At 39.7% G+C, this 23,828-nt stretch overlaps 1 protein-coding gene across 1 annotated transcript; it reads right to left on the bottom strand.

Moving 5' to 3' along the window:
• Positions 1-214: 214 nt before the first annotated feature.
• On the bottom strand, positions 215-22,433 carry LOC140241647 (short/branched chain specific acyl-CoA dehydrogenase, mitochondrial-like). The gene is made up of 9 exons (XM_072321388.1): positions 22,391-22,433; positions 17,417-17,647; positions 16,175-16,381; positions 14,235-14,405; positions 12,296-12,421; positions 10,028-10,120; positions 9,209-9,298; positions 4,650-4,887; positions 215-1,245 (listed from the first exon to the last, which is right to left on the bottom strand). The coding sequence occupies exons 1-9, from the start codon at positions 22,421-22,423 to the stop codon at positions 1,166-1,168; spliced, it is 1,269 nt and encodes a 422-aa protein (XP_072177489.1). The 5' UTR covers positions 22,424-22,433; the 3' UTR covers positions 215-1,165.
• Positions 22,434-23,828: the final 1,395 nt, after the last annotated feature.

Consider the following 23,828-nt stretch of genomic DNA (forward strand, 5'->3'; position numbering starts at 1 on the left):
TTATAGTGATCATTATTGTACTGATGTGAGAACCGATTACGAGTCTGTACCCACAATATCACTGTTAATAAACCGCCTGAACATCAGTTGATTGTTTCTTTTGTGCGATCATTCTCAGAGTGATTTTGGTCGTAACAATTTCAATACACAAGATTTATGTGGGGAGTTTTATGTAGCAGAAGAAAAAAACAAACAAACAAACAAAAAACACACCAATGCAATCTTGAGCCCCTCCCAGGATGTTAGGTCAGATGGACTCATAGAGAGAGGATCTCCACTCCTTCATACCAAACAATAAAACGAGGACACCCCCTGCTAAGTTTTTATAATCATATCCACGAACAAATAGAGATTTCTATGCAAGTGATGTCACAGAAAGAAGATTGCAATATTGAGCCCCCCACATTCGAGACAACTCAATCGACATTCAGACAGGTGGACAATCTATGGGATTCCCATCTGATTTCGCTGACGCTTTTGTTGGTCATCAAGACGTTTCTCTCATAATGCAAATTCACCTTCAGCCATCTTTTACAAAATTCCACACATAATATCATTCACATAATGCCACGAAACCACAACCAAGTATCATAAAGCCTGAACCCACCAGCTTTACAAAGTGCAGGGCACACTCTAAATGCCCCTAACAATATATTGTGAAAGCACATTATCCCTTGGCTATACCACATAATTAAAAGAAAAGAAGAAGAATCAGAGTGCCCGTCACAGACAGTTCTTTCACCCTGACCACTCCAAATAACTTAATGGACATACAAATACCTTTAAAAAAAATTGTTCCAATTTCAGGACAAAATAAAACCCAAAGTGTTCTTTATTCCCTCGTTCATAATACCTATTGAGTACCAAAGTGATGATGTCACAGTCTTTTGTTATAGCTTGGGTTGGAACCACTTGGGTTGGAACCAGATGCGAGTATGGTTTATAGCAACAATAGTGCTCACAGACCGGGCCAGGTGAGGTTGCTTAGAACCAGTTTCCATGGCGATAAATGGTTATAACATTACACTTTGGTACTCTACAAAGAGAGTTACTGCAAGACAAGGAAATTGAAGATTTAGGGCCATGAGGTCGAGGTCTTGGTGGGCGTGGCATCTGAGCACATATGAAGACAAATGCTGGAGACCTGGTTAGATGGGTTAGACCCTCATCGCTTCAAGTATTCCTCCCTGATCTTCTTTGCTATCGTCGACAGTTGGATGTTGTTGGTTCCCTCGTAAATTGAGCCTGTGCAGCAAAATGATAGCAGAGAAGAGAATTACTAGAGAGGATGGGTGTAATGGGAGATCGAAAGGGTCAGTAATCACCACAAACTGGGGCTGCTGCTCCCACGCTACATGTACATCACATTCAATGGGATAGTGCATTTTTGTTCTTTTGTGATTGTGTAATTTGTTTGCTTGTTAGTTTACTTATTTGTTTGGTTTCTGCAACCAAGGAGTGACAAGATGATAGGCCTTTTACACGTCAGGCACTGCATACAAAAATAAAGCCCAAACTTATTCTGCTTGCAAATGTGGGCATGAATATGAGTTCAAAGGGAGTCATATCTGGTCTCATTAATGGTCATGGTAAGATAAATGGCTAAAAGATTGATGAGATGATCATTTCATCAAAATGACCATCTTCATGTCAATACCTTCTTTTAGAGTTAGTGGCATTATCACTGACCAAACGTCAAAGTTAGTTTTCATTCTGGATAAAGAAAATTGGAGTAGCTGGATCACCCTCTTCAATTTGCAATTTGGATAGATTGAAAGCTACAGGTAATTAAATTAATTAAATTCACTGACAGGCCTATGGCTGCCCACTCGACAGGCATACATTATGCTGATTCAATTTATAAATAGAACTTGGGTACTGTATGTGCGCTTACCACATTGTGGAACTCCTCTCATACATTATTCATTTTCTCATGAAATTCTCATAATCAATCGAAAGGAATTCAAACAATAAGGAAAACCTGTGAAAGCTGCTGCTCAGCAGGGAAATTATGAGCATGTATATCAATTAACATGGCATCTATTTTTTCTTCTTCTTTCGTTAACTCTCTACATTGAAAATCAAGTATCATTCTCTCAGTTCCATGACGTGCTCCTGCGACAATCGCTCCATGAAAATTCTGCACGCTAAGCCAAACATAGACTCAACCCACATACATAACCGTAACCCTAATCCTAATCCTCACATCAAACTAAAACCGAATGTACCCTATCACAACCCTCCCTAACATTAAGTCCTTGGAGAAAATAACTCTGGAGCGATTGTCGCAAGAGCAAATGTCGTGTTACCCACTTTCACACACCCTCAGGATCATAATGATGTATGGGCCTGGCAACAGAAGGGTTAATGTCAAATACCATCACAAAACATAGCTCCTCTAGCTTCAAATCAAGGCCAGGGCGTGTCAGGGCATAAACGTGCATGTGCCAAACAGCTGCAAACGGTGCGTCCGTAGAGCACTTAATGAATTAGAGACATCACCTCTGGCATTTCACGCGGCAACCTTCTTAATTACATTTGTTCTATCGAGAGGAAATGAAGGCCTTTTCTTACCGGGGCCTAAATGGGAGTTTAATGCACCGGTGTTGCAGTGTGAAAAGAGGGGGTGCATATTGGCACATGCTTGTGGTTTTAAAAAACAAAAACAAAACAGGCACAAACCCCACAAATCCATGTAAAGACTAGTCTATGAACCACAGCTCCAGTGTGAAAATGTAGCATGACTACGGTAGTGTACCTTAACACCCAAAGGCTAAGATATAGCATTGGGTCTCCAATTTGATAAATATCGTGGCAGGTTATATGTGCTCACTGTGTCTTTGGACGAGTCTGAAAGGTTAGGTGAATAGCTTAGCTCTTCATAAGTGTTACTTTTTTCAGCTCATTATTTCTGAGGTTTCTGTATTGCAAATCTATATATTTATTGTTTTCACATCCAGGAAATCAAGCTTGTTTTTAGACTGAAACATGATTTCTAAAGTTATTTTTTATCAGTTTAAAGATATTACTTTTAACATTCATATTTGCTACATCAAAACATGTCTAATATGATGATTTCACACTACATTGTGTTTATACTGATTTGACAGCAGACACAAAACTAACATTGTTTGGAATTGGTTAATATTTCATAGTGCTTACTCTTAATAGTATTCAAATTTGGTGGTTTCCCTTGTCAAACAAATTTCAATAATGACATCCACAGATTTTTTAAAAAAAATGATTTGACCAGCTTTCTGTGATCAAATTGGCTCATTCTACTACAACTCAAGAGAAAATGTATATATTCTTTATTACCTCCGCCAAGGGAGGGGGTTATGTTTTCGTTACCATTGGTTTGTTTGTTTGTCCCTGTGCAAAATAACTCAAAAAGTGGTTAACGGATTTGGATGAAACTTACAGGAAAGGTTGAGAATGACACAAGTAACAAACGATTACATTTTGGAAGTGATCCGAGAATTTTGGGGGAATTAAAGAAGGATTTTTGATATTTTGACAGGTAGGGTCAATGAACTTGAAGTTCAACCTGCGCATTTTTGAGGTTTTCAAACGCGCACTTAAGTGCGTGCTCCAGTTTCTGCAGCTGGGCGAGGCGTGCCGCGCAGCTGAGGGTTTATGACGTAACAAAGGCTTCTATATTGAGAAATCGGGCGATTTTTCAGCATGTATACCTTTGGGTGGAAATCGCTGATCTCTATGGAAAAGCCTAAAGAGCTTTTCCCCAGGAGTGGAGAGGAGAAAAATCTCCTCGGTGGAAAGTATAGTAGCTGCTTGGCGGAGGTCTGCGCACTCAGAGTGCTTTTCAAGTTTGTAAAAGCATTTGTATACTACATCAACTTGGCATCATCATGCCTCAATTTTATGACAGTATATTCTGCATAACAATTTGGGACAATTATCAAGCAAGTTAATAAATAATTATTATTTGTTTGTGGCAGAGCCACTCTCTCCTGTGATGAATTTTGAATCCTTTCCACTTGTTTTAGTCTTTTCCAATTTTGCTTAAATTATACCAATGCTCTGTCACAAAGAAGAAGAAACTAACAAAAGGCAAAAAACAAAAGCAAACACAAATTCAGCATCTGGATGAGTTGAGACACATGACAGGGGAAAACATACTGCACATGAACCCACTTGAGCAGTTAGCTAAAGAAGTGGTTTACTAATAGACTCAAAGCAATCATGAAACATCTTAACAAAATAATAAACTAGTAAAGCACTCGGAGAGTGCAGACCTCCGCCAAACTACCAACTCATTTCCACAAAAACATGCATGGAATTTCCCAATATAGTAGCCTCTTGTTAACGCTGTGAGAGCACATGCTTTAGTGCGCGGATGTAAACGTCCAGTAAGCCCAGGTAGAACTCCTCAGTTCATTGACCTTATACACTAAAAGATAAAAAATCCTTCAAAAATCCATAAAAATTCATGGATCACTACCAAAATTTAATCATCTGTTCCCTGTGTTATTCTCAACCTTTCCTGTAAGTTCATCCAAATCGGTTAACAACTTTTTGAGTTATTTTGCACACAGACAAACAAACAAACAAATGCTGAAGAAAACATAACCTCCTTCCTTGGCGGGGGTAATAAAAAAATAGATAAAAATCAGCTGACGAATGCTCACCAATTTTGCAGTCTCGGTAGTATTTCTCCACAGGGTAATCCTTGGTGAATCCCACACCTCCCATCCATTCCATGCACTTGGTGGTGGTCAGGGCAGCTGTCTCGGCGGCGAAGAGCTTACACATGGCCGCCTCCTTGATGAAGGGCAGCCCGGCCTCGCGTAGCCGGATGGCGTTGTAGATCATGGTGCGTGCTGCCTCGATCTGTGTGGCCACGTGCGCTACCTGGTGCTGCATGCTCTGAGGAGTTGAAGGTTGACGGAATTTGAGGATGCATTAAAACATTATGTAGACCCTGAGAACCAAAGATTTCCCTGACAACTAGAGAGCTTGTTTGACCATTGTCCAACCTAGCAACAACTAGAACTAGAAATGTCGCTTTGGCGACTGGTATGCCTCCGCCATAATGCATGATTTTCCCAATAGGTCTAGATAGTACATGTGGACACTGTGTGATTACATTTTCACAAAATTGGCAAAATATTGGAATGACAAGTTTGTCACAAATGTGTTGAATGTTCACCTTCCTTGACGTAGGTTTAATTGGATGAATAGGAGAGCATGTATCTAGAGATTTAAGGACTTTAACCCTAAAAAGATTGGGCTATTTTGGTAGCTCAAAAGACTGGGGGGGGGGGGCCTAAAGGGCCCCCCCTTAAGATCTCGGCCGTGGATCGCGCGATCGCCGCGGAAATTTGCACAATGGTAGTGTGCGATGTAATCTACAAGATCGTATATTTAAATTTTACAAAATAGTCTTCTTTTATTTTATTTTGATTAATTATGCTAATTTATGCGAGAAATCAGACTCTTTGATCTAAATCAGAAAATAAAGCTCCAAAAGTGCTCATTTTTGGTCTAATTATTCTTTGTGGCATTCTTAGCAAATGTACTTGAAAAAAAATTTGGTATCAAGATTAATTTCTTATGTATTTTATTGTTATATGAATTTCTTATGTATTTCTTTGTTTTTTCAACCTTTTGTTTTTGTTGGTTTTTTTAACAGAATTTGTGGCAGACACTTTCTGAAGCATAATACTCCTAAAACAAATTAATTTTAGCCATTGAGAGTAAAAATAAGCATATTTATATGAACCATGTGAAAAAACTGAATTTGCATTGACTTTGTACACAAAATCACATTTTTGAGCCATTTTCGGCCTCACGTGCACGTACAAAAAGTTATGTAACTTCAGGACCATACCCCCGGGCGTCACAAATTTGGTGTCAAAATGTGCGGGAAACTCGAAAAAAAAAAGTCATAGAGCATCGCGGCGAGAGCATTGCGTGTTGCAGAGTAATTGCGCGAAATGTCGAGGGGGGGGGCCTTTTAGGCCCCCCCCCAGTCTTTTTAGGGTTAACTTGACTTTGAACCATTCATACATTTAGGCATTGAGTAATTTTCAAGGTACAGGTGTGGAGAAAAAGTGCAATTTCTGAATTGAATAGTAAATTGTTACCATTTTCATCTGGCCCTTGACCCTAAAATTCATGAGATAATTACTTTCAGGTAGAACATGCATAATATGTACTAAGTTTCAAGGTAACTTGAGCCACTTCCGAGATATGGAGGAAAAATTTAGTTCAGCACTTTCAATTGATCTTTGACATTTTGACCTTTGAGGCAAAATGAGAGAAAAAAAAACTTTCCAGAGAATTTCTATTAGGTTACACACGCATACACCAAGTGTAAAAAAATAACCCTGCTGGCATTGCATAAATATGAGGGTAATAGTAAAATTTTGAAGTCTTGCACTTGACCTTTGACCCCTGACCTTTGACCCCATGAACCCTCCATTCTCTAGATAATCACTTCCAGTCAGTACATGTATATACTATGTTCCATGAAGATACCTTGAACAATTTTCCAAGGTACAGAGAAAAAAAAAGAAGTTTTAATATTTCTACTTGACCTTTTGACCTTTGACCTTTGACTTCATGACCCAAACTTTCACCAGAGAATCTTAATTGGGTAATACATGTATACACTAAGTTTCAAGAAAATATCTTCAGGCATTCAATAGATATGGTGGAAATAGTGAAATTTTATGTATTTGACCTTGACCTTTTGACCTTTGACCTTGAGCATGTGCACCCAAAAGTTGATAGGCACAACTTCACCCCTAATACACATACATGCCAAGTTTCATTAGGATACCTCAACAGGTTTCGATAGTTACCTTGTCCACAAAATTCATTACGGACGGACGGACGGACGGACGGAAGGACGGACGGACGGACGGACAACCCGAAAACATAATGCCTCCGGCACCACTTCGTGGCGGAGGCATAAAAAGCATACCGGTTCAGACTCACATTATAAAACCTAAGATCCACACAAGCAACAAACAAGGAGGAGGAACTGTTCATTACTCAGACCACCTGAAAAAAACATCTATAAATCAAAATACTTTTAACATTTCCTTGTTCTCACAATGGGATACAACATAAGGCAAAAAAAAAGTGTTTGTTTGCCCTTAACTGTCAAAACCCAAGAGGGTCGGTAGGTCGTTTTTTTGTGTTTTTGTTTTGTTTTGTTTTGGTTTTTTTTAATACCCTTTTTACCCATGTAATTTTGTAACTTTGGCAGGGCATCTCGTAATACACACTCATCCTTCTGGCAATACTTCCGAGTTCTAACGGTTTAGTTCAACTTTGTACAGGATGTGGCGCAAAAAAACTCCCAAGGGATTCATTCAAATTTACGTCTTGCCAGGGCCCAGTAGGCGAGGCAGAAACACTCACTGACAAACACTTATAACGTTCATCTTTGTTAAATTTTGCAAACAGCTCCAAAAAGTACCTTCCAGTGAGATGCTGGCAACTGAACTCCAAACAGTTTTGGTGCCATGACAGCTGGTAACGGATGCTGCAAAAGTAGCCATCTTGGCAGTCGCGCTGCGCTGCGCCGCGGCCGGTACGGTAGCTAACTGCGACCAGCAGCCCCACATGCGCACACAGACATCTTATCCAGTCGATGGATTTGAAATTTGTGCGCATGCACTGGCCGTCAATTCAGTGTAGCTCTCCCAGGTTCCTCTCGACCGAGTCACATTAAGTCATCAATTCGAACAGAAAAGGACTATTGGCAGAACCAAACGTTGCACGAACCCTGTTGTCAATACTTCAACTTCACTGGTAAGTCTTCAAATTGAAGAAATCTTTCGATTTTAAGTTGATATTTGTCCGCGATACTACTCTGTCATGATCCTGAATGCTACAGTCTCCAACCTCATTACGCTATGCGTATGGGGCTGCTGGTCGCAGTTAGTACGGTAGCTAGCTAGCTAGCGCACTACCTATGCACGTGAGCCAAAAAGGTAGCTAGCATGCAATGCATGCTATAAAACGTAGCCTGCGGCCCCGCACAGCCCGAACACGATAACGACGGGTCGATGAGATGAAAAAAACATTTTTAGACTTTTTTTTTTCCATTCTTTCTTTAGCTTAAAATGGATAATTTTGGGTTTGGAACCGTTCACAAATTTGCAGAAGATGATTCGGTCGGTCGGGAAGGGCAAACAAACCATTTTTTTGGGGGGCCTAATTATATTTTCTGTAGGTATGCCCATTGATGAGGAATGAACATGATGGGATTTGACATCATAATATTTTTTACAGGTATGCCTATTCATTGGGAATAACATCATATTTTGGCAAAGAAAAGGGGTAAAATATCTACTCCTGCCCCATCCCCCCCCCCCAAAAAAAAAGAGAGGAAAAATAAAAAGAGAGGCAAACTGCATATCTATTTCATAAAACCTGTGAATACAACCCATCAATATATTTTAAACTTTAAAACGCAATTTCATCCTGTATCAAAAGAGACTTCCGGACCAGAATCAGATACATAGAACTTAGTCTGAAAAGAAAGAGTATAATTTTACATGCACAAAAGTGAAAATTTGATTAAAATTAGATAAAATTGTGGGGAGTAATGAAATTGCAAAGTTTTGCTAATTTTCACAAAACAGTTCTTGAACAGTCAATATGAATATGGAAATGAGTGAGCTGATGATGTCATCACCTCATAATTCTCCATTGATCATATACAAAAACTGACAAAAACAATTCTTCTGCTGCAAATGTGTGAAACATAATGTAATTCCTGGCTTAATAACTTAGAAGTAATGATCATTCAGGTATATTAGGATTTGAGACTGGCATAATTGCATTCGAACAAAAAACAACAACAAACAAACAAAACCTGAAGAAATGTACATGAGCATGTGATATTCATGTCGGGATCAGAGATACTATTTTATTTTGTGTTCAAATTTTCAAAAAGCATCTGTCTCATGAAATTCATGAAAAATAAAAGCCTCACAAAATATAGGAAGATACAGTACTCTGCTACAAGTAAGAGTACACTTCAGACAGACGGAGGATAGAGAGATAACACAAATGCAGACATAAAAAAAAAAAAAAAAAATTGGCAAACATTAGTCTTGTCAGATTTTAATTGCAGACATTATGAATAGAATGTACTCCGGTGACTTACAGTTGTTGTTGTTGTTGTTTTTTTTTTCTCCATTTATATGGATCTTTGTTTGAAATTTACCTGGAAGTCCCAAAGTTTTTGCCCAAACTGTTCCCTCTCCATGACGTATGGGACCGTGGCATCCATACAGCCCTGGGCTAGTCCAATCATCTGTCACACGATACAAGACAAAACAGATACTAGTACTTTGCACTGAATTCCCAGGGTAACGTGGCAAACGGATGTACACTGAGAAAGTATACATACACACACATACACATACATGAACATATACAAACACACACACAGCACAAACACACATAAACACACACATGCACGCAATACATTCAAAGGCCTGAATTCACGAAGGTGGTACAATCTTGTCCATGGTTTAAACTATGGACAAAATTGTACCACCTTCGTGAATTCGGGCCAATAAGTCTGAGGGATAGGAATTCACACAAGTACAACATCTACTCCTATTGCATGTCTACAACAGTCGCAGGGTTCCACTTGTTCACATTTGTGCATCAGGTGCTTTAGAGGATAATAATATGCCATTAAGTAAAAACAAAAATACACTTACACAGTCATGTTCAGATGATACACTAGACTGTTAATTCACTGTGAATGCTAGAACAGAACGAATCTGCATTTACACATATTCACAAACCATTGATGAGTACAGTAAGAACTCTTAAAAAAATACTGAACAAAAGTGTAGCTAAACATAAAATTCCTGCCGAAAAAGTCTCACATGTGGATATTTTGCCTTCTTTTACAACCTTGAGATCATAGGGACCCCATGCAAGTTCAGAAAACTTTCTGCTTATCATTTGATGAAGGGATATCATGGCAGAGTGAGAGTTTGGATAAATATGCCAATTCATACATACATACCTGGGCTCCTATACCAATCCTTCCCTCGTTCAGCAGCTCTATGGAGATCTTGTAGCCTTTGCCAACCTCGCCAAGAACATTGCTGGCTGGTACCTAGCATATACACACAGAGAGAAACCAAAACTATGTTGGCTAATATCCCGAACAAAAATCATTCTGCAGTTGCATGTAAACTCTGTATGCTGTAATACCTCATCCACTTATGCATGAATACACAGGAATACAACAACACCATAATGTGCCCACACATTTTGCTACAACTTCTTTTCCAAAGTTTCTTTGTTGGCTCTTGCAGATCTCCGGACCTTTCTGACTGGAAAAATAGGGATGATTTGGCTAAAAAGTACATGAAGGAAAGAATGAGCTTTCCAATAGGAATGTGTAGTAGAATCATCTAGAAAAATAAGAAACTCCTATTAAAACAGGAGCTGCAAATTGTCAAAATTCAGATTCTTTCTTCCAAATTAAGAATAGTTGGAAGGTCTACACTTGGTCAACCCCTGCCCCCAGCACACACACACACACACACACACACACACACACACACACACACACACAAAGAAACTCACACACAAACAAAAAAAAAACCCTCAATACACCAACTTGGTTAGATAAATCCCTAAAAAGGCATTACAATGTAACAATCTCACGTGAAGACCAATGTGATACAAAGGGCACTCATAGCATAACCAATTTCCAATTCATCGAGACTCAACCATTAAAGCAAAACACTCATCAGTGAAAGCATGAGGTAAAGTTGACAACCTGTCATTGAGTTCTGAAGTCTTAAAGGCTTGGGGATAATTCCATGTGCTGCCCTCTCCCAATGGAAACTTCACAACAATTTGTGATGTCACAATGGCAGAATAATAAAAAGGAAAATGTAGAAAGAATTTAACATTTCCTTGACTTGCTACTGAATAGATTGCTCACTAGCACTACTAACTTTCATTCTTCCAGGGGTTGGGGATAGGGCAAGGATTGATTGAATGCTAATTACATGGCTTGACAACTTACAACTTTTGTGCAGAGGCACAAAAGGCCAATTTAGGTTCATTGATGAGGAGGTAATAACATCTAGATTTACTGCCAACAAAATTAGGATAGGACCAATTACCAAGAAGCACCTGGTAGAAGTCCTTTCACTTAAAACTGGAGTTATGATGATGGTATTTATTTATCATGGAAACTGGTGGAGCCACTCACTGAACTGCACTAACTCAGAAGGCACCTATCAGAATACTTGCAGTAACAGCAGCAGGGCACTACATTGTGCTGCATTATGTAAGTCTAAGGACTACAGGCAGGAGAAGGATAAATCTATCAAGACTATTGTGTAATCAATCTGTGTAAGTATCAGATCAAAGTCAACATTGATAGCAGCATTTGACAGAGATTGGAAATGGAAATGATTAGTGGAACCACTAGTCACACCGGCAGACTACAGGCGATTGCCTACGATATGAACTGGTGGCAGGCTATAAAGTTTGTAAGGGACCAAGGACTGTACACACACTTGCATCATGTCATTCCATGATGGAGGCATTGTGTATGTTTGTTGGTTTGGTTGGGTCAAGCCAAGACAATGTTTATAAAAATTCTTCCTCCATGTCATAAGGTTATACTCAGTAAATCCCCTTCCTATTCTAGGAAAATCATTACTCCATACATACATACATACATGTATCTACAAGCAATCTCCGCTCTTCTGATAAGTGCTCACCTACTGTACCAGCCTCAGCCACTTGTTCATATGGAGATTACTGTATACGCCGAATATTTCGCGAGGTTTTCATTTTCGCGAATTTCGCGAGTTCGGTGCTATTCGCGAAATTAAAGACACGCGAAAATATTGACTGTGATCCCAATGTGAATATGACGAATGCGTGTACATTTCTCTGTTCAGTACAGGACTCCACTATCGCGAATTTAACCACTCGCAAAATCGCTGGGAATTCCCGATTCGCGAAAATTTAGACTCGCGAAATATATGGCGTATACAGTATTCTTTTGCACTGACGCACTGTTTTGTGGAATAGGTCACCAGATAAACTTAGAGGTGCAGCAGTCACCAAGCACTTTGCAAAATCTAAAAAACAACAACAAAAAACAACCTTTTTTTTCCTGATGTTTAGTAAGTTTATGTAGGTGTATAGAGAGTCTCCTAGATTGTTATATAAATGCACGTTATAATTATTATAATCATTATTAACTTCTCTTGTTGTGGAAGACAAAAGATTAGCCCCGAGCAGGGTAATGGAACCTCACCCTGACATCTTCAAAGTAGACTGGACAGGTTGGTGATGCTCTGATACCAAGCTTGTTCTCCGGTTTTCCGATCACTAGACCTTTGGTGTCCCGGTCAACCAGGAACGCTGTGATGCCTCGGTATCCCTGCATGAGGTTAAGGATATGTTTCGTCTTTAACCCATTCTGTGCCACGGTCTTCGGATAAAATGTAAAATGCTAAGGGTTTTCCTGTGCCAAGTGGCACTCAAGGCACTTAAAGGATTGCAATGTACATGATTATCTTTATCACTGAATAAAAAAAGGAATAGCAATATGGATTCTTCATAACTGTACAGAAAGAATACAACACCTAAAATCAATGTCATATGAACAATGGCCATAAAAAATCTTTGTTATTATTCAGAAATATCCTAATATATCCAATTTGTGACAAAAGTCTGCTAGGATTTGAAACATTCTTCTTCTTCTTCTCTTTTCTTTTCTTTTTTTTTTTTTTTACTCAGGGAAAGAACGTAAGTGAAAGGCTTCTCGATCACACATCTTTGCTTAAACAATTTTAGTGAATTCGAAGAAAACTGTTGGCTTCTGTCTTTTCTGTCATATTCATTATCTCTCAATGACTACAATCAGTTTCTTACAAAATAATTGAAGTGATTTCATTTGCCTGCCATTGGAATCTATTCACAACAAAGCTAGATTTGGTAAGCAAATTTCCTTTAATATGATATAATGATTCATCATAATTCAGTGTATGTCTACATCCATAGCTTCAACTGCTCATAAAGACTTTGCAAAACAGAAATAGACACTTTGTGAATTAGTTTAGATTTCCTGAAATAAACTCTCAAGTATCTCACTGTTGCATCAACGTTTAAGGACACCCCATGTGTTTCACTCAATCACTACAGACTGAAAGATATGGTACATCTTTAAGGCCAAAAAAAAAAAATTGTTGCATTGGCGTAACCCGCCCGACCCTAAAAATTCCGCCGACCCCATGTTTTTTTATTATTTTTTTTGCTATCGATATCAAATATCTTGTTGATTGCGATCGCGATCGCACAAACCCGGAAGTGGAAACGGCTCTGGGGATATCGGATGTACGAGGGAGAGATCTAGCGCCTCGCATAAGCCTTCCTTGATCAGTACGTCATCTGTTTCCAACACGGACACGTACTCTAACAAGATTTATTCAGTGTGTACGTAGCATTCAGACTGCGATGTACCAGTATTGTGCACAGTTTTGCCATAGGTTTCTTGTGTGGAGAACTTACACGAATCTGTATATGTGGGACTGTAATAGAGATCGCCGTGTGCGATGAAAAGATCGTACATATGGGTCAATTTGCATCTATCTTATCTAAGTCAAAATAGTAAAATATGAAGTGAAAACATTCAGGATAGGGATTTCAACATCTTTAAATTCTGTGAAGGGATATAATTCCAGTAATATCGGCCTCATAAATGATTTGTAGAATAGATGAACACAGCACATTCGGTGCAGCAGTTGTAAAAGTTAATGTTAACTGTTTACTGAGCTGAGCACGAGTTTTACACGTAAAATGCAGGTAGCAAAAAAAAAAAAAAAAAAAAATCCGCCCGACCGACCCTATTTGAAAATCTCATGTTACGCCAATGCAACAATTTTTTTTTTTTTGGCCTAATGGTGGAAGATGTCCCGACGGGCTATAATAAGCCTAATAACATATGAACAAGAAGCTGCCTGTATGAAAAATCATTGCGTGACTGTTGACCTATCATAAGACTGGCGAGGGGCCAGCTAAATACTGTTGTTGAAGAGTCCTTGTGCATGACAAAACTGTCGCCTACGACCAATAGGGACATTACCTTCACAAGCTCTCTGGGTCACTAACAACCTTTTAGCATTCATGTCTACCTTGTCTGAAGATCGTTAAACCAAGAATCCTCCAAGAAATGTACATGTATGTACACTCACTTGAGTAAAGTCGGCGTTTGCGAACACTAGAAAGATCTTGGCAAAGGTAGCACTGGAGATCCAGCATTTTTGGCCGCTGATGACATAATCGTCACCGTCTTTCCTCGCTCTTGTCTTCATGGCAAAAGCATCGCTTCCAGAGGATGGCTCGGAGAGACAGAAACTGCCCACCTGTGAGAGAAAGAAATTAAGTCACACATACGTACACTCAGGCTTTCATTAATAGGATTGACAGGCAGATATGAGAATACTGGGAATGATCCTTCCTTTCAAGCTGTGGAAATACCTTGAACAGCTTTCATTTACTCAGCAAACTATCCTTGGCAATGATTTTAATTGATCGATTTTTTTTTTTTTTTTGGTTTGTTTAAGATTACACCACCCCATGTACGTGATTGTAAAATTCTGAATAATGTCAACAGCAACAATAGTGACGACAACGATGACCGTAGAACAATTTGTTACACTGTAGCTCATCTGTCAAATACATACTCTTGTGTAAAGGCTGTAGAACAAGATGTTCTTTTTCTACAACAGAATATTGGCTTTGTTGGTAGTGCCAATATATTCTGCAAAACAAGGGTTAATCAAGTGCTTCTTAAATTGGGGACACAAAACTTACCTGTGAAAGCGAGAGCTTGTTCTCATACCTCTAGAGCGTTTGATACATGTACCTTTCATTACAGCTGTTAGTGCTAGTGGAAGTAAAGCTCGGGATAAACCACAACTTTAGTAGTCTTAGATACTGTGTTCATGAGCTGTATAGCACAGGAGAGAAGCATTTCACTTGACACTAAACTAGAGAAGCACTCTGAGAGCGCAGACCTCCACCAGGCAGCTCATTTCCACCACTGATCTTGTTCCTTCCATAGCTGAGATCAGGGATTTCCACCTACATGTATGCATGCTGAAAAATCACCCGATTTCCCAGTATAGAAGCCTTTTGTTAGGTCATCAACTTAAAGCTGCGCAACGCCTCGCCCTAACAGAAACTAGAGCATACACTTTAGTGCGCGCATGAAAACCTCAAAAATGCGCAGCTTGAACTCCCAAGTTCATTGACCTTACCTGCCAAAATATCGAAAATCCTTCATAAAATCCATAAAAACTTCTGGATCACAACCAAAATTTAATCATCTGTTCCTTGTATCATTCTCAACCTTTCCTGCAAGTTTCATCCAAATCCATTCACAACTTTTTTTAGTTATTTTGCACATGGACAAACAAACAAACCAACGGTAATGAAAACATAACCTCCTCCCTTGACGGAGGTAACAAATAAACATATGGTACTGTGTACATGTATATCATATCTTTTGTGAGCATAACAGTTCACAGATTGGACCTTACAACTTTATTTGTGTATGATTCAATTAGCAATTCAGAAGCACAACTACAGCATGAGACATAAAGCATTATCCCTTCAGTTTAAGAGCATTACCACCTTGAAACATTTTACATAGCACTCTTGTAATGTTTTAATTCGAGCAAATATCAGCAGACATGTGAAATCTAAAAAAACAGAAAATAACCCCTACAAAATATACAACATTTACATGAAATCCATCAAAGTCAAACACAATGTGATATGTGTTGCTTGAAGGTTTACATGGTGAAGTAAGCTGTGAGCTGGAAGTTTTGTGTTGAAGTTGCACTAGTTTCTCCTGTCTCCACTAGTGCAACATCAATATTCAGCTCACTGCTACCCCCCCCCCCCTTGTCTCTATTTGCTTTCGTTATACTCTCCCTATGTCGCTTCCCTCCTCAACTCTCCTCTTTCCAAGCTCTTCTTCTGCCAAGCAACATTCCCTGCTAGGACTGTATACACATGGTGTTTACTGCAAACCTTTCTCCCTCAATGTGATATATGCTTCGTTTGCTTCTGTTTTATTGCATTTTCATACTTCCATCACTTCATATGACACATTTGATTGACTTACGCTGTCTGTGATGGCCATGGGAAGGTATTTCTCCTTCTGCTCCTTGGTACCATATTTCCTCAGTGCGGTGATGATGAGGGTGTTGTGGATGTCGCAGCACACGCTGATGCCGGCATCGACCTTGGAGATCTCCTCGATCACCATGTTGGCAACGGCGAACGTCGATCCGGGTCCACCATACTCGGGTTCCACTTCAATTCCCATGAACTATGCAGGAGATGATTCGGATCCAAATACTTTATTGTCTCTTTTCTGAATCTATACACTCCATCTATCACGACTACCTGATTCATGTACATATCACTTACATTACTATAATTTTACAGTTGGAAGTGAAAGGGTGTCTATTGCTCTGTGTTGGTAGTATTTTCTTTAATTAGGCACTTTACAAAATAGGGTGCATTTTAGATGGCTGCTCTACAAACCGCATAAGGGGCTAAAGTTAGCCCATATCTAGATACACTTCCGTTCTGTACACATGCATATCATGCATGTTTCCTATGACTTGCAAAAATATCAGTCGCAAACAATTGTGGGCAAAGGGTTTGTTTATTGTTCCATATAAAAATTATTTTTCTTTATTGTTCAATATGTACCTGAGATGTTTATAATGTCGGTTGTAGTTCAAGTAGAATTTAGTCTGTTTAGGGATGAAACCCTTCGTACTGTTTCACATGAAGGACTAACAGTACAGTACAGTACACATAGATACATTGGTGTTGCAGAGTGATATTGTAAAAACATATTTCCCAACACAAAAAAGCGTGCTGTATACATGAGTTTTTACAGTATGTGGTCAAATTAGTGCACTTCTTTGGTATATTTGTACACTTCACAGTAATGGCAGAGCACATCTGGTCTGGGAGCTACTGTTTAACCAGAAAATTTTGTGTGCACAAAACTTCTGCAAATTTCATAGGGGGCCATATCTCATGAAAGTAAAATGCACATAAAAGTTTTTGTATACACAACTAGTAATATTCTACACATGTTTAGTAGTATGCATTTAGTTTTGTTGTGTTTTATATTGACCAGTAGTGAGTGTTCAACAAATCCCTGTATTACTGGTAGGCACCCTAAATGTTTACTGTAGTATCCTCATAATTTTTTCATGGTTGACAATTCATGTAAGTTTCATGCTGAAACAAAAGGCCACCTGCTTCCATTTACAAAATTGCACCATCACCATCTGCTTTAAATTTGCCGCAAATGTTTCTTTTTGGGGGATACAGAACTGCTTACCCCATTCTCAAACATCCCCTCCAAAACTTCTGGATGTGTCTCCCCCTTGGCGTCCATCTCGGCGACGAAGGGCGCGATTCTCTCCCGGGCAAACTTGGCCGCCGCCTCCTTCATCATGCTCTCCTCTTCGCTCAGGTGAGTGACAGGGAAGGAGAGGTCCGGGGAGGGGACCGTGGACAGGCATCGCAGGGCGGGGGACGCCAGCAGGGATCGTGTGACATTTCGCAGAGCCTGTTGAGTGGAAAATAGAAGGATACTGTAAAAATTTTCACGCAACCGCAAGCTAGCGCAAGTGCCCTATGTTCTAGTTGTTGATGTCTTGATTTCTTACGTGGCCAAGCGCGAAAATATCCACTTTTTCAGTAGGTCATTACAAGTGACTTGGATGGACTAAGAAAACAGCATGCCCTCTGTAGCCAGAAAGCTTCATTGCAATCATGTAACATAATATACTACCTTCATACCACAACACATTGCAGTATTTCCCTGTTTTTAATGTTACATCCTCTTACAATGTATACTGTAAATTTGTTGTAACAGTGGTGGTTGCACTGCATTTCAGGTAACATCACCACAAAATGTATTGCATACTAGTATTACAACCTCAGAAGGCAAAAGGCTGTTACTTCTGTAAGATGACTGTATAAGAATAAAGCACTCTGGTATCTATTGACAGATGTCTGTTATTGTATACATAGATGTGATAACTGTGTGAAATCAAACTTAATTCCTCAAGATCCAGACAGAACTTGCCTCCAGACTTTAACAGTAATGACTAAATGATTTGCTGCACACTCTACAATAAAGAACTCAAAAGTTCTAGATATGCTGTTTAATAAAATACACAAACAATATAGGGTGACACAAGATTTGTTGAAGTGTTTAATATCTATATACCAGCAATGCAGGGGTCTTGGGGCAATGCACAGTTATAAATTTTATAGCGAATATAAATGTGTACCTGAAATATACTATACATGTGGGTTCAGTGACGGCAGAAACACAAATTTGTTGTACACATATAGTGAAGTTTGATGAAAGCTTGACAACCCATTCAAGAGTTCTGAATTTTAAAAGCTTTTTGTTACATCTATGTGCGGTCATCGCGTTGCTGGATAAAAAGATGACAACAATCAAGAGATACCAATTAGGTCATCAGAGGTCAGAGATTCTGCAGTGAGGGATGTGGGAAGTGGGTTTTCCACCTCTGAGAGAGTACGGAGTTTCCGTATTTTTCAGCTGTAAATCATGTGATCTTGTGCATACATATAATACATGCAGACCAATATTGGCTTGTTCTGATTTAAAAAAAGACACAAACAAAAAACTACAAAAACAAAACAGATTGTTCCAAAATGTGACATTTTTGGTAGGTGGAAATCCAAGTGTGTGTGTGTGTGTGTGTGTGTGTGTGTGTGTTTGTTTAATGGGGGAGGGCTGAGGTGGTGTTTTTTGAGGTGTGACGAGAAAAAGCTTGTCAGGTGTTTAAGTGTGAGAGAGGTGACCAGAGGCATCACTGTCACATGATAGGATTGAACAATTTCTGATGTCACAGACACAGCAGGGCAAATCACATTAAAGAAAATATACTCTCCGGCAAAATTGTGCAAAAGGCACCACTGCAGGTCAGGTAACTATACACAGCCCTGTCGCTGTACACAAGTGTCGCTTTGCATGGCGTCTGGTCGGGCTACAGGTCAGGTAGTGCATGCACCCACGCGTGAGCAAGCAAGGATAGGGTAGTGTAGAGTTGTACTTTTATGGTAAAATTAGTGGAGGGACATTGAATTCTAAGGTACTGGTAGTCTTTCCAAGAATATCTTAAAGGAAGAAAAAAAGGAGAGGAAAGGACAGAAAATGCTATGGTAACCAATGCAGCAGTGGAAATTGGCCCTTCCGCTATATCAATCTCGCGTAAATGCTGTTTGGTGGGGCCTGTTCACGAGTAGATCTATTCAATACATATACTGTGCAAGAAAGTCCCACCGTTGTGCTTTATGAACTGTTGTATAAATGCTAGAATTTGTAAACCATGCTGTACGAATAGAATCCCACAAAATTTCATTTTCTAACGAACACATTCTGATTGGTTTGATATTGACATACACTGTATACTGTAGGTATCTTATAAGGGAGAAAGATTTGCGGTGACACCATGTGTATGTAGTCCTTAACCCGTTGAGGACGAGTCCCCGAGTATACTCGGGCAGGTGTCTATGGGAAACGCGTGTTGTAGCAAAATCAGTCCGTCCTCAACGGGTTAACTGGATCGTTGCTTGGCAGAAGAGCCTCGAAAGAGGAGAATTGAAGAGGGAAGCGACATATGGGGGTTGTAGGGAGGGCAAAAAGTGAAGAGTGGGGGACAGTAATGTCGAATGAGCTAGAAGTTGAAGTTGCACTAGTGGAGACGGTAGAGAAAGGAACAGAGAGAGTGGTAAGGAAGAATAGAGTGAGAATCAAGTAGGATGTTCTGACATCGTTAGGAGAAAGATGAAATAAAAGGGAAGAGGGAGGAGTTGAATGTTGGAACTAACTTCTAACATAAGTGATCTTATTCTAGACTAGGTCTTGGCTACGCTAGAAAAATGAAAATGTGGATATTGTATTGTTTATTGAATTATAGTCTCTCTAGACAACTAGAATCTAACATTAATTCTCTTTTTTCTTTAGGGTGAGCAGCATTTTCATGAAATAACATTTGCTATTTCATTTTTGAACAGTTCAAATGTTCAACATGCTAACTGTTAAGTATAAACCTGCTTGCTTCGTTCTCCAGTTATGCCTGACTTTAATCAGTAGATACCATTGCATTACAAACCATCCAAAACATAGGTCTAACCTTAGCTGCAAAGCCTCGTGATCTAGGGTTACGTATGGTAAAACAGCAGATTGGATATCTGATTTCCTCCACTCACGCACACAATCTGTTCTTGTTGATGGCCAGGAGAGCAGGGAATCCCCTGTTACATCGGGAGTCCCACAAGGAAGTGTCTTGGGCCCCCTGCTCTTCCTCGTCTTCATCAAAGACCTGCCGGACTGCATCTCAAGTTCATCTGTCAGACTATACGCTGATGATAGTGTGGTTTACAGGCACATTTCTTCACCTGCTGACACAACCCGCTTGCAGAGGGACTTAGATGCAGTTCAAGAATGGCTGATGCGATTTAATGCTACCAAGTGTCAGGTCTTGCAGGTCACCAACAAGAGGAATCCCGTTCCTGCCTCCTACACCATTCATGACCATGTACTACAAGTTGTCCGCTCACCCTGAACCAAATACCTGGGTGTCCATATCGATTCAAGATTGAATTTCAACAATCATGTGGATACCGTCACCAAGAAAGCCAATGGTACTCGAGCCTTCTTCTCACGCAACCTACGTCATAGCAGCCAAAAAGTCAAAGAAGCTGTCTACACAACATTCATCCGACCAACTGTCGAATACGCAGCGACTTCATGGGATCCGCACACACAACGGAACATACACAAGCTTGAGCAGGTTCAGAGAAGTGCAGCTTGATTTGTCATAGGCGACTTCGAAAGATCTAGCAGCGTCACAGCCATGCTGGATCATCTCAAGTGGCCTCCACTCCAGGAACGTCGCTCCCAAAATCGTCTGCTGATGATGTATAAGATCAGATATCACTTGGTTGACATCCATTGGCAGACTTACCTGACCCAGCTCTCAACATCTACCAGAGGACACTGTTCCCGATTCACTATCCCCCACACCAGTACTACAGCGTATGCCAACTCATTCTTCCCACGCACCATCCGGGACTGGAACAGCCTGCCTGTTGATCCTGCCACATACCCATCCCTCATCGCCTTCAAAACTGCGCTGAGGGAACTCTGTAGGATGTAACTCTTCATCCAGAGATTTTTACTCGCACCTGTAAATATTTTTCACCTGATTTCAAATTTCTGTTGCCCCGGTGCAGCGTATGCGCATGTTCTCGCAGTGCGTTCATCCTCGACCATTTGAGGGCAGCACTTTATCGGAAGAAGAAGAAGAAGAAGAAGATTATGTATGTTACGTGTATATTATGTATGTTATGTATGTTACCGTATAGATGTCTATTATGTATGTTACGTGAGACACAGTCACATGTTGGTTACGTAACTCAACCGATCCCTGCGACGGGAAAGCAAGCATTGCATTCGCTGTGTAGGGTTGGACCTACTACTAATCGACCGCCTAATGTTTATTTGCTTGATAAGAATATTTAACACTGAAATTCACGTAAAAAACTTGACCTACGTGATTGAGAAAATCCAGCTCTATCAAATGCCGTTGTTCCCTTTTCGATTCGAAGTTTCAGTGCAAAAATATCGCCGACGAACTTGCGTGGCCTCGTTTCAGCTCCCCGCGGTAAATCGCGTCTTTAGGATCGACCGCTGATTTTGCATTGACAATGCACGTAAACCGAGTTGTATTGAACACCGTGTTGTACAAAGCTTTTTAGAAGCCTTTTAGAAACTTCCATAGACATTACATTGTGCTGTCATTACGATTCGGTGAAAATATTCATTCGAAATTTTGTCCTTGATTAAAACCATTAATGAACAGTGAATTATCGCGTTTTCCCACACCATCTATATTCAAAGCCAATCCATTTTTATGTGCTTTGCGCGCAGAGAAGTGCGTACTAAGTGTTCAGTGCGAGAATTATACGCGGTCGGTTTCAAGAAGGGTGGTCGATATGTAGTAGATAAGGGCTACCATACAATGTTATGTAGAAGCTCTTGGATCACAGCAGCCACACCACCACGTAGAGCTCTATACACAAAATGTGCAGAATCTACACTCAAGAGAAACACCGCGCCGTACCGCTCTAACGTTTAACTGCAGACAGGTTCCTTATATACAAACAGATCACGCTAATAACTTGAAATTATATATCGAAAACATGGTAACATGACCTGTTTGTTGGTAAATAACAATTCACAGCAAAACATCAAAAAGCAACTTACTAAACTCTTGCTGAGAGCTCGATTTAAGGCCATGATCACAAAACTTGTAGGATGCGGGGTTGACTGACTTGCTTATTCTACTAGTGTACTTTGAATACGCATTTACGCGCGGCTCAGCTCCTCGACCGACCACCGATCACGTTCCGTCACTGAAGCTGACATGACATAACTCATACAACTGTTTACGGAGGCGCGTCATTGTCAAACCAGATGCACTTTACAGTACGCGTCCGGTCCACCGGTCCCACAACCTGTCCGGACACCCAATGACTGGGTATGCTGTGTGTGTGGAGCAAAGAGTAAAGTGTGGAGATTATCGATCGGGTACTCATAGATTTTCCCCAGTGACTGCAGGAGAAAAATCTCTTTGGTTATAGTCTACTTCATACAATGTACATAAAAGTTTGAATCATAAAGATAGTAATTTCATCAGGGTCTTTATCAAAGTGTGGAATACCCGGGGAGGTACATTTAATTTTCAATCATTCACTATAAGCTCATATCTTTTTATATTCCTTTATTTCCATGTCCTTATGTGAATGAGTGAAATCTCCAGGAAAAGAGAAATTGAAGAACAATAAACCAGATCCACTGATCACATGAAACAAGATGAGAATTTATGCCACTTTAGATAGTGTAGAAGCCTCGAGAAAAATAAGACACTGATTTCACATAATGTTTGTCAAAGTATCTGTCTGTCTTTTTACCTTGAAAAACAGCTTAAAGGGACTGTACAGTACTGGTTGAGGTGAGGATTCAGCTCAATAACGTTTTGCGAGATATTTAAAAACCACTCTATGAAATGTTAAAGAGCATGCATAAAATTCTAGGGGGAATCAAAGGTTTATTTGATGAAAATCGGTTTTGAAAAGACTGAGATATCTAAAAACAAGGTAAAACAAAGAGATCCTATAATCAAAGTCGTGGCCTCTCAATTTTATTAGGATCGCTTTTTTTTTTTTTTTTGGATAGGCAGCCATTTCAAGGCCAATTTTCATCAAACACTGTAAAAGTGGATATTTTCGCCCAACAAATTTTTCGTGCTTGTGCCAGTAAGAAGAGTTTTACGTGTTTTTAATTCCGTGGAATCAATTTAAGACATCCACGACTGGAATGTATGGCACGCAAAAATATTCGCGTGCTTTTAATTTTGTGCTAGCTTCTGGTTGCTCGAAATGTGCGAAAATTTCAACACCGCGAAAATTTCCACTTTTACAGTAAACATTGAGTCCTTCTTGAAATTACATGCTCTTTCATATTTCACAAGAGGTTTCTCATTTTCTCACCAAAACATGCTATAAACCTGAATCCTCACCTCAACCAGTACTGTACAGTCCCTTTAAAAAGTCATTTGATTTTTGAACATATTTAGATAAAATTTAGTAGCACAAAGTGGGTATAAACATCCATCATGATATGGAGATTAGTTGGTGAAGCT

The sequence above is a fragment of the Diadema setosum genome, chromosome 18 (assembly GCF_964275005.1).
Source record: "Diadema setosum chromosome 18, eeDiaSeto1, whole genome shotgun sequence".
NCBI classification, from domain to species: Eukaryota; Metazoa; Echinodermata; class Echinoidea; order Diadematoida; family Diadematidae; genus Diadema; species Diadema setosum.

Coding starts and splice junctions, on each gene's coding strand:
- LOC140241647 (XM_072321388.1), bottom strand. CDS start 22,423: ATGGCCTTAAATCGAGCTCTCAGCAAGAGTTTA. Junction 14,406..16,174: donor CCATGGCCATCACAGACAGC/GTAAGTCAATCA, acceptor TTTCTCTCACAG/GTGGGCAGTTTCTGTCTCTC. Junction 9,299..10,027: donor GGATTGGTATAGGAGCCCAG/GTATGTATGTAT, acceptor ATCGTGTGACAG/ATGATTGGACTAGCCCAGGG.